Source organism: Melozone crissalis, unplaced genomic scaffold (assembly GCF_028551555.1).
Source record: "Melozone crissalis strain CALT ecotype California unplaced genomic scaffold, PUWL_Pcris_2 ptg000150l_1, whole genome shotgun sequence".
Taxonomy (NCBI): Eukaryota; Metazoa; Chordata; class Aves; order Passeriformes; family Passerellidae; genus Melozone; species Melozone crissalis.
The window spans coordinates 201902-215862 of record NW_026535921.1 but is presented as its reverse complement, the minus strand read 5'-3'; the positions used below and the strand labels follow the sequence as shown (position 1 = coordinate 215862).

The window sequence follows — 13961 nt, the reverse complement described above, 5'->3', positions numbered from 1 at the left end:
GTGTGGTCTGCAGCCAGGATGCGGCACAGTGAGCTCTCCCAGCCTCGTTCCTCGGCCTGTGCTGCCCTGCCCGCCCCGGTGCGTGTGCTGGCAGCGTGCTGTCAGGGCACAGGGAGATCACACCGTGGTGTTGGGGACCTCTCCTGTTTTCCGCTCCTCGCTGGGCGCTGTTTTCCTTCCTGGGGGCTGTCTGCACGGGCTGGTTCTGCTCTGTGCTGGCACGGTGCCTCTCCCTGGCTGGGCAGGCTGCGCAGCCCTGGCAGGTGCTGACAGCCGCACAACCAAGTGCTGATGGGGCTTTTCTCAGCCGGCTCGGGCTTAGCACAGGCGTTTGTCTGCTTTGTCCACCACTGCGAAAAGGGCAGTGCGAACCCCCGGGGTGGTGAGAGAGGGTTTGTTCTGATGTAAATTTGGAGGTTAGAGTAAGGTCAGGGATTCCCTGCAGTTCTTCACCTTTGCTTGCTGAGGGCTGTCATGGTTTGGTTTAATGAGAGCCAAACGCTGGCTTGGTGTGCTCAGGATGTGCCTATTCCGGTGTGGCTCTGCAGATTGGTTACAAATGTAGCTTTAACAGGAAAAAAAAGTTTCCTTTTTCTCTTTTTTTGGAGAAGTGTGAATGTCTGGCTGTGTCCTTCACAGTATATTCCATACCTGAAGTGCTTTATCTCTTTCGTTGCACTGAAGGGGCACGTGCTGGAGAACAAAGCTGGCTTGTTTGTGTTGTCTTTTCAATGTGTTTTATTTAGTACTGATCATTTTGATGCAAAGAGACGCAGGGTTTTCTGTGCTCTCCTACACCTCAAGTAACATCTGGGAAGCTCTAGTGTTTTCTTTGGTTTTTGGTAGGCCCTCAGCAGGCAAATGAAATTCATTGACATTTCGGCGTGGCTAAATGATTGTCTTATGGCTGCAGGTTGCCACTGTGGAGGCCAGAGCTCTGCTGTACCCCCAAAGGCTGAGGGATGGGTGTCAGGGTTGCAGAACTCATCATTGTTGGGTGATCTGGGTGAGCTCGGGGCTGCTGCTGCTGCTGGAGCCTTCACTCAGCACAGACTGGGAGCAGCCTCAGCTGCAGCTGACCCTGCAGTGAAATCCTGCTGTGAATTCGTGTCTCAGTCAGCCCCCAGCTTGTGGAGAGGCTTTTGTTGCCTGGGCTGCATGACAGCAGACTCTCTTTGCTGTCACAATCATTGGGCTGCTCTGCTCTCTGGAGCAAGCTGTGGCACTGCAGCTGTCCTGCCTGGGGTTTATTTGGTGTAGCAGCTTTGCTGCCTGTCCCGGAGCAGAGTGCCCTTGTTCCCCTGTCCACACTAGTTATTCCTGTCTGTGCAGTGTGCTAACTCTCTTACTCACTGCCGCTCTCAGGGAGATGGTGTCACTGTGGAAAAAGCGTTTGCCGACCTTTTCCCAGTGATGCAATCCCGATCTTTTATTGTGGCAGTGTCTGCTGGATGTGGGATGAGCTGGCACGGTGGAAACAATGAGACATGATAATCTGGAGAGGAATGGGTGCACACACAGGGTTGAGACAGCGTGTTCTGCCTCTGCTCTGGTACTTCCTATGTGTGACATCCTTTCCTGCTTGCTCCGAGTGCCGTGCTCCGGCTATAGGTTTTGAAATGTAATGGCCTCGCCTTTATATTTATTTATTTTTTTAAAGATAGTTTTAGCATCCATGAGCGATGCGATGCGCTCGCTGCAGCAGAGGTGGAGCTGTGCAGACAGTGCAGGGAGGGGCAGGCTGGCTGTGCGCCGGGGCTGTCGGTGCCAGCTTACCGGAACGCGCAGCTCTGGGCGGGACGGTGCCCGCGCCGCCGGTCCCGGCACGGTGGCGGGGCCAGGACGGCCCGCGCTGGCCGTGCCGGCCCCGCACGCCCGGGCTGCCGCTCCCGGTTCGGGGAAAGCGGCCTCGGGCCCTCGCTAGCGCCCGCGGCCCGTCCGGGACCGGCACCGGGATTGGGACCAGTACCGGGACCAGGGCCGGTCCCGGGGCACCGCGGGGCGGGGGCGGGGCCAGGGCGGGGCCCCCGGGTCCGCCTCGCCAGCCAATGGCAGGCGGCGCGGAGCCTTACATCACCGCCGGCCACTTCCATTGGCTGCGACTCGCTCTGGCCACGCCCCGAGGCGGCCACACCCTCGGGGCTGCGCCGGGCTCGGGGAGGGGGGCGGGACCGAGCGGAGCCGAACCGAACCGTGCCCGCTAACGGAAACACACGAGGGGGAATGCTGCGGGGAACGGGGCTGAGCGGGGCCGAACCGTGCCCGCTAACGGAAACACACGAGGGGGAATGCTGCGGGGAACGGGGCTGAGCGGGACCGAACCGTGCCCGCTAACGGAAACACACGAGGGGGAATGCTGCGGGGAACGGGGCAGAGCGGGGCTGAACCGTGCCCGCTAACGGAAACACACGAGGGGGAATGCTGCGGGGAACGGGGCTGAGCGGGGAACAGGAGCAGGTGGAGCGCAGCCCTGCAGAAAGGAACCACAGGGATCGGTCCTGGGCAGCAGCAGCTTGGCTGGAGCGAGCGTGTGCCCTGGCATCGAGAGGGCAAACCTCGTGGGACAGCACGGAACCCCATCCTGGGGCTGTTACACACGGCAGAGCCAGGTGTTGATGAGAGAGGATGCTCCCTGTGTAGGTATTCTCCCTGGGATCCAGGGCAGGACACCAGGGAACGGCTCCGAGCTTCATCTGGGGAGGCTCAGGCTGGACAAGAGGGAGCATTTCCTTACGAGGGGGTCACACTTGCCCCAGGCTTGTCCGTGTTTGAGGCATTTGGACAATGCCCAGCATGCTGTGACATGGGCCAGCCCTGATTCGGTTCAACAGTGGAACCAGGAAATCTGTGGAGGTCCCTTCCAGCTGGCTATTCTGTATTCTATTCCTGCTTAAATTTCAGATATAAAAAAGGATTGAGTGTTGAGTTCATTGATTGTAATTCTTCCTATAAACAGGGAGCTCTGTAGTGCAAAGAGTGTCATTCCCATGAAAGTTCAGAGTAGTTTTAATAAAATCAAATGCTTCTGTGACATTTTTAACTAGGAACCCTTTTTAACAAGATAAAAAATGCTTGTGTTCCCCACATTCCGTTTTTTGTGGAACTTGGGGAAGCACCTGTGGTTCCTGCAGTGTTGTGGACTGTGCTGCTTTCCTCCCAGGGCTGAATCTGGCTCTGGGATTGTGCCACATCCCTGGTTTCTCTCCTGACCAGCGCACAGGTGAGGCTTTACAGAGTGTCTTGTGCCGTGGCTGGAGCACAGGGCAGGCCCCACAGCGTGAGGGCAGGGTGGTCACAGGGCTGGTGGGGTCTCCAGCCTGTGCTCACCTGGCTCTCTTGTGCTTGCTGTCCCTGAAAACCTCTGTTCGTGCTGCCCTGCTGTGCCAGGACATTTCCATTTCCATTTCCTCCTTGCAGGCAGCGTGATCATAGCTTGCTTTTCTTGGGTTGTCCGAGTATCTCGAGAATCATCTGCTATGCCTCCTAGGAATAGAAACTCCCTAATGGAGCAGGCGTGCAGCACCACGTTGGCAGGTCAGGTTCAGCCTCCTGGCACAGAGCCGGGTGCCTGTGTCCCTGCTGGCGGCTCCGTGGGTGACACACGGCTGCAGGAGGAGCTGGGCACCGCTGCAGCACAGCCTGCATTTCCAGCCAGGGTTAGTGGCACTGGGCTTGGCAGGCTCGGGTGAGTGGGAGAGGCTCAGCCCCTCCTCGATGGCCCTGTCCTTGGGTTTGCTGTGTGTCAGGGCTGCCTCTCGAGCAAGGTTCTGTCTGTCCGTGTTCTGGGGAGGAGAACGCCGTGTGACTGTGTGAGCCAAGGCTTTATGAGAAGTACTTTGTTGGCGTCTTTGTGGTGTGCTTTGGAGAGAAGGAGTCCGTGCCACGTGTGTGTGGGCACAAGCAGGTCCCCTTTTGGGGTGTGTGGGTGTGTCTGTCAGGGTGAGGAGGGCAGAGCCTGGGCCTGGCTGCCTGGTCTGGGGGCTCCTCATGAGATACAGCCTGCTCAGGTGGTGCTGCTCTCATCCAGTGCTGCTGCACGCCTCAGCCTGGCACTTGGAGCAGAAGAGGCAGAGCATGGGAGACTGAGCACTGATCTGTGCTTAAATACCTTTGCCTTTTCCCAGAGATTGTGCCAGGCTGCTCAGGAGCAGTGGGAGAACACTGGGTGTGACAGTGTTCACAGGGGTTCTTGGATGAGGGGAGAGATGAGAATGTTGACACTGTTTCAGAAGGCTTGATTTATTATTTTATGGTATATATTACATTAAAACTATACTAAAAGAATAGCAGAAAAGGTTTCACCAGAAGGCTAGCTAAGCTAAGAATAGCATTAGCAAGAATGATAACAAACTTCTGTCTCGGACAGAGAGTCCGAGCCAGCTGGCTGTGATTGGCCATTAATTACAAACAAACCAACATGGGCCAATCCCAGATGCACCTGTTGCATTCCACAGCAGCAGATAACCATTGTTTACATTTTGTTCCTGAGGCCTCTCAGCTTCTCAGGAGGAAAAATTCCAAAGAAAAGATTTTTCATGAAAAGATGTCTGCGACAACTGTGCAGTTCTTGCAGGCCTGCTCGTGTCCTGCCCATCCTCTGGAAACTTGTCCTGTGCTGTCCTGCACAGGGTTTGGGCACCTGTCCCACGGCCCCTGGAGTGCTGAGGGGGTTTTTGGGCTGGCTGAAGGGGATGTTTCAGTTCCTGGTAGCCAAGGGTGGCCTTGTGGCTGATGGTTGCCCCGTGACTCGTGGGTTACTCACTCGCTTGCGGATCAGCTGCCGGCCTTTCCCCTGCTGCACTCTCCGTGTTCTGCCCCACTTCAGTGACTGCTGAGACCGAGATGTTCCTCTCTGCCTTATCTCTGGGCACATGCCTCGTGTGTCAGTGTGGCTGTGCATGCAGTGGTTGCCACGTTGAGTAATTCTTGTTTTCTGTGTGGGGTTTTTCACCCTGGGATGAGAGCTGCAGCCCTCCACAGCTTCCCTGAGGGTGGTGTGCAGACTGTGACAGCGTGATGGGCTGAGATCCCTGTGGGCCTGGCTGCCAGCTCAGGAGCAAAGTTTGAGACACTGTGCACCTGTGCAGGTGACTCCAGTCTTGCTGTTCTTCAGCGGATACTGCAAGTTAAAGCATTCATTTAGGCAGCACACTGCCGTGAGTTTGACTCTCTTTTTTCTGTGGAAGATCTGTCTGTCATTTGGATTGTGATGGGTGGAGTTCCCTGTGGGCCTGGCTGTCAGCTCAGGAGCAGAGCTCAGGGAGCAAAGTTTGAGACACTGTGCACCTGTGCACGTGAATCCTGTCTTGCTGTTCTTCAGTGGATGCTGGAAGTTAAAACATTCATTTAGGCAGCACACTGCTGTGAGTTTGGTTCTCTTTTTTCTATGGAAGACCTGTGATGTCGTTTGGATTGGCACTCCTCAGCTGTTGGTGGCTGGATGTTACAGCTGGATTTCAGTGATCTATGCTGGAACTATCCCATGTTAAGAAAAGAGCTGTGACTGCTGAGGACCTGAGCTCAGATAGACAGGAACTGAAACACTGGGTCTGTTGCATCTTTATCTCTTTGTTGTCTTCTCACTTCTAGGGGGAGTCTCAGTTGCATGAATAATTTTTCATTTGAAGGCAGCTGGTGACTTTTGTACCTCTGGATTTACATTTCTTCAAGGGGACAGAGTGCAGGATTCTTGGAGAAAAAATGCTAACAGACTGAGTGTTTGGATTGCGGGATGCTGGAGCCTGATTTTCTCAGCCTCTGTTGTGACCGGAAGGAAACATGCTGAGGCAGTAAAAGATAAGCACCAGTCCTCCAAGCAGGCTGGCACTTAGAGGGCTGCCAGCTCCCTGACAGGCTTTGACAATGGGCCTGATTTTTCCCAGTTGGTGCAGAAAACCAATGCCATGCTGTAGTTTTTACAGCATTCCTTGCCCACAGGGAAGGTATTAAGAAGAAGGGAGTTTGTGAAGCCTTTTAACATTTTTATTGGCTCATGTGGGGCTTCCTGACAGAAATGGGAAGTGCCAGAAAGAGCTGAGGGGCACTTGGGGGTGCAGAGGGGGCTGAGCATTTGTCACAGCCCCGCTGTGTCTGTGCTCACAGGCTGTGACGGACAGCTGGCGCTCATCCTTGCAGCATGCCTGCAGCAGGCCTGGCTGCTCCTGGGAGGCTGCAGGGGCTGGGCTGAGCCACGGAGCTCCCTCTGCATTCCTCACAGAGCTGTTCTAAAAATGCCCTGGTCTGCAGCAGCACCACAGCCTGCCCTGGCCAGCCCTCTGTGTTGGGAAGGACACATCCCATGGTGTCCCTGGTCTGCAGCAGCACCAAAGCCCTCTGTGCTGGGTGCCCAGGCAGCCATCCTGGTGTCCTGACAGCTGCCCCAGCTTTGGGGAGCTTGGCTGCCTGGGGAGAGGCTGCCTGCCGGCTGGGCCAGCACAGGGCAGAGAGGCTGTGTGGGGCTCTGGCTGCAGACCTGCCTGCAGGGAGGGGCCTGGCAAATCCTGATGGACACAGGCACAGCCAGACCTGGGGTAGCCTGAAAGCACGGTGATCTTCAGCATCCCGTGGTGCTCTGATCCAGGCATCCCATGGTGATCTTCAGCATCCCATGGTGATCTTCAGCATCCCATGGTGCTCTCCAGGCATCCCGTGGTGCTCAACATGGATGGCAGGACAGCTGCCCCCTGTTTCTCTTGACCAGTGCTCAGAAGAAATCCCATCTCAGGTGTGTGGTACCTCTCTCCCAGGCCCTCTTTCTCTGCAGAACCCAACCCCAAGAGCTCTTGTCCCAGCTCTGGCTCATCTGGTGTGAAGGTTGCTTGCAGATGTGTGTGCTTGCGCAGAGATTGAGAAGCACATTGGCACGGGCAATAGTTTGAAAAATAGTTTAACAAAAAGACAGTACAGGTGATGGTGGCAAGGCTGAGGGCTTGGCTTGACACCTGTCTTGATCGTTCTTGTTGTGTACCTTTGGAAGTTCCCTCAAACATCCTGTGAACAGTGTACCCAAATACTCTTATTCCATTTCAGGATTACTGATAATCTCACCTTGCAGCCATTTTTACTTCTGACACCTTATGGCAGTCAGCTTTGCCATTTAGAGATGTGTGTCAAGATCAGATGGTCATGGTCCTGTTTAAAATATGGTGTTTGTTCCCCTCATTGCTTGCTTTCTCCAGTATTATCAGAAAACATGAAATAATATCTTTTCATTAGTGTTTCATGTGACTTCATGGATTGTTTCCAAGACTGGTGCTTCCACAGCATACCAATTTTTATGGCATTTTCTGTTCAGAGTACTGATCTTTCAGCCCCTCCTGCGTGACTGATGCTGTTGAGTTACCTGCAGTGATTTCAAGGTCTCTCTGCCAAGTGAGAGTGTCACAGAAGAACAGGATGGGCTACAGCAGACTGGGGGTTTGTCACATGGAGTTTGTCCTGTCTGGTTTCCCTCTCTCCTTGGAGTGTCACTCTGCTGGCACTCATTCCCAGTGCAGTTACAGAACCTTCCTGATGGGCTGTCTGAATGGGCTCATTCACAGATATTGGGGTTTCTTCCACACTGCCTTGTTTATTTTGCTGTTTCTGTTTCCCCTTGGGAGTTAGGGATGAGGAATCATTGCCTCTTCCTCCTGCCACAGACCAGCTCAGTGTGGCTGAGCTCTCGGACTCCACTGGATTCCTTGTTTGTTGTGAAGCACCGAGTGAAACTGAGCACTCCTCCCTTTGGTCTTGCAATTCATATTCATTTCTGGTATCCATTAAATAAGTGGAATGATGCCTCTTTCCCTCTGGGATACTTGGCACTGATGGGGCTGCACCTCAAATCCTGGGCCTCTCCCAGCAAGAGAGATATCAAGGGGCTGGAGAGTGTGCAGAGAAGGGAATGGGGCAGGAGAATTTCCAGAGAAGGGAATGGGGCTGGAGAGTGTGCAGAGGAAGGAATGGGGCTGGAGAGTGTGCAGAGAAGGGAACGGAGCTGGGAAGGGGTTGGAGCCCCAGGAGGGGCCGAGGGAGCTGGGAAGGGGCTCAGCCTGGAGAAAAGGAGGCTCAGGGGGGACCTTGTGGCTCTGCAGAAGTCCCTGCCAGGAGGGGACAGCCAGGGGACAGGGACAGGACAAGGGGAAATGGCCTCAGGCTGGGCCAGGGCAGGCTCAGGGTGGGTATTAAGGAAAACTCCTTCCTTTAAGCTGTGTCCAGCCTTGGCCCGGGCTGAGCAGGGCAGGGTGCAGTCCCCATCCCTGCAGGGTTTTAAAAGCAGTGTTCCCCATCCCTGCAGGAATTTAAAAGCAGTGTGGATGCTTTGGCACTGTGCAGGATGGGTTAGTGGTGGCCTTGGCAGTGCTTGGGGAGTGCCTGGACTCGATGATCTGAGGCTGCCTTTCCAATGTCAGTGACTGTATCCAGAGGAGGGCTGTTTCTATTCAGAGTATCTTGACTCCTGTCATAGTTCTGTGCTTTTGTAAACTGCTGATGTGCTGCCTGGGGAGTTTCCTGGTGGGAGTTTGTGGTTAGGTCTGTCCTGCAGTGTGGTGTAAGCCAGAGCTGTCAGAGTGCTTCTGGAGAGGCTGGATGGCCACTGGGTGACAGCCTGCAGAGTGGTGGTGTGACACGTGGGGGGACACAGTGTGGGCAAATGAAGGTCATGTAGAATGTAGTTATCCCCCAACAACTTGCAGCTCGACCCTATTGCAGAAGATTAGGATGATAACAGGCAGCACCTGTAGCAAATGCAGTGGTATAAAAGAGTGGATTGGTGGGAAGAGAAGTCAGATGGCTGCTGCAAGGACCAAGTCAGTCCTAGAGGAGGTGTGAAACTGAGGATATGAAATCCTTGCACCATAATGATGATAGAAGTGTTGTGATGTATAAGACAGCAGTGACACCGTGCAGGGGTTCCAAACCTGTCCCTTTCCTGTGGAGCAGCTGCAGCCCTGGCTGGCAGGAGGGCTCCGTGCAGGGTGTCCAAGGTAATAATCAATACCATCCTTTCCTTGCTGCTGTTCAATTACACTGGTTATTTTAATTTTCTTGTTGAATTAAGCCTTTCAGCTTTTCACTACCATGACTGTAATTGCCAAGGCCAATGTGTCAGTTTAATTAAAACATGAAGTAGCATTGTTTCTTTGCTTTGTTGGATTTCTTTTGCCTTTGCCTGCAGTGGACCTGACATTCTTTATTGTGTTACATTCTGGATTAGCCTCAGATGCTAGAGAGCCCTTTTTGTTCAATTTCTGTTGGTAAATCTGCTGCTTTTAGTTTCCCCACAGCTCAGAGAGAAGCTGAGCTGCTCGTGGCCCAGCTGCTGGCTCTGGGGGTCTCTTATCTCTAGTCCCAACCATTTCCCAGGTGGTTGGACAGAGCTTTCACCTTTCTCTGGCTTAAACAGGTGGCCAGGGAAACTGGGTAACACATTCGTGCTGCTCTGAACCAGGTCTGGGGCTTCTTGTGAGAGTGGAGCCTGGTGTGCTGCCACTCCCCAGCTCTTTTTCAATGTGCAACTCCATTCTGTACTGACTCTCTAGTTATTGTGGACTTTTCCCAGTTTTTATACCTTTTATCCCTAGATTGTAAATCATCACTGTGACTTGTGATTTAGGCTCTTTTTATTTTTTGTTCAATTGGCAGATCATGTGAACTGCAGAATGTCTCTCCAAAGGTCTGTGCTCTTTCAGCAACAGATACACAGATTTTTGAGAGCTATAGAAAAAATATGCGTTGGACAATGGAATAACTTTCCAAAGGGAAATTTAACTTCCAGGCTTTTTCCCCCTTAGAGCTACTGTGCCACTTCCCCCATGCTCCTTTAAGTATTTAATATTCCCGTTGAGTTTCCTTGCCTTTTGCTTATGTGGACTCAGAGCTGTGTTTGCTCTTCTGTAGTGCAGAGCTGCTTCCTATGCTGTGCTGCAGAAATTGGGCTGAGCTGGGCTCAGATCACTTCCTCCCTCAGGGTGTAGAGGCTGCCTGCTCTGGGGCAAGTACCAGAGGGATAAATGATCCCAATGCTTTCACGAGGGCTCAGGATTCTGCTTTGCTGAGCAGGGAAGGGATGTGCAGTGGGGATTTGGCAGGCAGCAGGAGTCTGCTGTTGCCTTTCAGCTGTCTGTCTGCATTTTCCCCCTTTTGCTCTTCTCCCCAAGCTGCTGAATCTCCTGAGGAACAGAATTGCCATGGGTGATGTCAGCTGGGTTTGGTGTCCTGGGTCATATCTGGAGCTCTGGGATATTGCCTATGAGTCATGGAAATCATTTATGCTCGGGCAGCTGGGCCACAATGGGAGATGTGGCAGGTGCCAGGCCCCAGCTGCATCACTGGGGCAGATTTTCAGCAGTTGCTGGTTCCTGAGGATTTACTCGATGCAGTAAAGCTGGATGCCTTTGAGCAGAGGGCCTTTAGCTGTTGGACTCCATCATTTATTGAGGTGCTGCTGTGAGCAGGCAGCAGGTGGGATGAAGAGGGAGAATCCAAGGGATTCGCTGGGTGTCAGTGCTGTCACCTTGTCCTTGCACTGCTCACACACCTCAGCTTTCCCCTTGTTCCTCTCTGCTTTGATTGAGTTTCAGGTGTCATCACCTTTCAGAGGATTCCTTCACAAAGTTGTGTCTGAGTTACTGAGACATTTCTGCTGCCTTGGGCTTCTTTAACCTTCCCTGAAGCTAAAGCCTTTTGCCATTCAGCTTTAGTAATTGTGCTGGGCGATTTTATGCTGTTGTCACCCCCAAGATATTAGTTATTCTAAAATTTTAAGGAATAAATCTTCTGTCCTTAATTCTTTTTATTTCTTCAGCTTTCTTTAATGATGAAACATAACAGGCCAGGCCTGTTGGTATCAGTGTGTTTATATACATATATATACATTTAAAAAAATCAAGTTTTTAGGATCAATATGAACACCTTCCTAAACCAAATCTCAGTCCTTTCACCCCTCAGTTGTGTAGGCAGCTCAGGTGGAAGGAGGTGGGGTGGTTCATGCTGGGCTGTCACCTCCTGTGATGATTTTCCATAGCTGTCCTCTGTACTCAGGCAGTAATTATGGTGTAATGGTGGCCTGTACCCCTATTCCTGCCCGTGCCATGCCTTGCTGCTGTGTCATTCTCCTTTACTGCTGAGTTTCCTGCCAGAGGACTCTGTGTCACTCTGCTTGCACTATGCCTGGCACCCTTTGTCCCTGCAGTGTCACCTGCAGTGCCAGAGTGTCAAATGTCATTGGGCTGCTCAGAGTCCCTTGGGAGATCATAAAGAACCCCACCTGTGTTGGTGGCCTGTCCCTCTGTGCTCAGGCTGTGGAGGGAGCAGAATGGAACGGAGTGACTCAGCTGGAATGATGGAATTGGGTACATTTGGTCATGTGAAAGTGGCTGCCGAGGGAGAAGGGATTTTTGAGGGAGCTCTTCTATAAAGTGAGAAGTTTCCAGCAGTGGGATCCTGATGGGGTCCCCAGTGAGGGAAGAGAAGGTGATGCAATATGAGAAGGAGGAGGAGCTCTGAAGTGTTTTGGAGGTGATTGATAGAAGATGAGTCTGGATTTGCCAGGAGGAGGAGGAGCTCTGAAGTGTGTGGGGGTGATTGATAGAAGATGAGTCTGGATTTGCCAGGAGAAGGAGCTCTGAAGTGTGTGGGGGTGATTGATAGAAGATGAGTCTGGATTTGCCAGGAGAAGGAGCTCTGGAGTGTTTGGAGGTGATTGATAGAAGATGAGTCTGGATTTGCCAGGAGAAGGAGGAGCTCTGGAGTGTTGTGGAGGTGATAAAGATGAGTCTTGATTTGCCAGGCAAATCTGTGTTAGCAGTTACCTCAGGGGGAAGCTGGATCAGCTGGAAGCTGCCAGGCCTGGTGATCAGATCAGCACCAGCCCTGCCTGAGTTCAGGGGTGCTGGGACAGTGCTTCAGACACAGGGGGGATTCCTGGGGCTGTCCTGTGCAGGAACAGAACCTGTCTACAGTGATCCTTGGGGATCTCTTCCAGCTCAGGTTGTCCTGTGGATCTGTGAAGTGATTCTTGGTGTGTGGGCAGCAGATGGGAGCAGCAATGACTGCTGGTTGACAATTAAAAGGTGGATTCTGCCTTCTTGTCCTCTCTAAGTGCTTTGGATCCAGTGCAGTGGGATATCCACTGTGGCTGCTGTGTGCCTGTGAGATTGCCTGCAGAGGCATTGCAGTAAATGCCATGGATGCTGGATCAAAGAGACCGTGTTCATCCTTGAATGCTGCTACATGTCTGAAGAACAATGTTACAGAAAGCTTTGCTGCTGGGAGCAGGGTTCACCCCTGATCTCTGCAGCTCTTTCAGCCTTATGTCCTCCCACAGCCCTTGCCATCCTCGTGCTGGGCTCCAAACTCTCAACCCCTCCCCTTACCTTGCTGCTTTCTGAGTGCTCATCTGTGTCTTTAATGTTCAGGGTGGATGTACTTGTGCTGGGTCAATGTTTACAATTATTAACTAAAGAAATTACTCTCGTGGTTTCCCTTGTGTCATTGGTTCCCCCTCTGAAGCTTCAGCTTTCCCCTTGTTCCTCTCTGCTTTGGTTGAGTTTCAGGTGTCATCACCTTTCAGAGGATTCCTTCACAAAGTTATATCTGAGTTACTGAGACATTTCTGTATCCCTCTTGTATTGTTGGAGTGTTTTTTTGTGGTGGAATGAGCTGCATTCCTGAACCATGAAAATCTAATCTATTGTTGGTGGAAGGCAGCTTTGCTGCAGCACAGCGTCTGTGCACACGAGGTTTCCCCACCAGTGTGCTCAGGACTGGCTGCTCACATGCTCTGCAGTGACTCATGTTGGGGATATGCCCTGCTCCATGTGCAGATCCTGTCCTGGAATCCTCATTTATTAAAGTTAATGAGCAGAGTTGATGGTTTTCCAGGGATGCTGCATGGCAGTGGTCAGGTGTGGCTCACAGGTGTCTCCCCCTTCCCTGCAGGTGAACCAGCGCAATGTCCCGGGCATTGACAGCGCCTACCTGGCCATGGACACCGAGGAGGGCGTGGAGGTTGTCTGGAATGAGGTGCAGTTCTCTGAGAGGAAGAACTTCAAGCTTCAGGAAGTGAGTTGACGTGTCTCCCAACAGGATGTGAGGAGCACGCCCTGCCCTGGGGTGGGATTGTGGATGCTTTTGGTGTTGATTACTGCCTGGGTTTGGAAGGCTGTGCTGTCCAAATGTAGCAAATTTGGCTTAAGCCTGGCCTGTGTAGGAAATGTCCTGGAAGACTGTTGGGCTATTTCCATGAGCCCTCGTGTTCAGTTAGACTTGGCCCTCAAACCACACTCTGTGAGATGCAGTGCAGAAGGAAATGGGATCCTGCCTGTTCTTAGCACAGGGGCTTGACATCTATGTTAGTGTTTGAGGGGACCAAGAGCCAAGAAGAGAGAAGGATATTTGGTGTGGTCTCTGATATGACATGTTTTTGTCTTTCTGATGTTAAGGAAAAAGTTAAAGCAGTGTTTGACAACTTGATTCAGCTGGATCATCTCAACATTGTGAAGTTCCACAAATACTGGGCTGATGTCAAAGAGAACAAGGCCAGGGTGAGTGCAGCCATCAGGCTGTTGGGTTCTCAATGTTGGGTAATTAACAAGGTGGAGGGTAACGTGTCCTGCTGCCCCACAGGTGATCTTCATCACTGAGTACATGTCTTCAGGGAGCTTGAAACAGTTCCTGAAGAAGACAAAGAAAAACCACAAAACCATGAATGAAAAGGTAACTCGTGTTTTCTGTGTGACCATAACTCTTTAGAGCCATCAGCCCCTGGAAAGCCCTTCCAGCAGAGGATCCCAGAGAGAGCTGGTGATAACACGTTGCTGCAGCTGCCCTGTGTCCCTGAGGTCAGCTGCAGGTTCTCTGGGACAGCAGCTCTGTGCTGGGTGCTGTACTGCCAGCAGCTCTGCAGCCTCTCAGGTGTGATGTGATGGCCGTGGCCCTGTCCGGGGGCCTCACAGGGAGGGGGGAAGGTGTCTGTA

At 52.5% G+C, this 13961-nt stretch overlaps 1 protein-coding gene across 2 annotated transcripts in view; it reads left to right on the top strand.

Annotated features, from left to right (window-relative positions):
- The window catches only part of NRBP1 (nuclear receptor binding protein 1), a 32657-nt gene that overhangs the window by 879 nt on the left and 17817 nt on the right, over positions 1-13961 (top strand). For both annotated transcript variants that reach the window (XM_054293476.1, XM_054293474.1), the window contains exons 3-5: positions 12925-13047; positions 13428-13529; positions 13612-13701. In XM_054293476.1, the coding sequence (XP_054149451.1) occupies positions 12925-13047; positions 13428-13529; positions 13612-13701 (315 nt within the window). The remainder of the gene's footprint in view (positions 1-12924; positions 13048-13427; positions 13530-13611; positions 13702-13961) is intronic.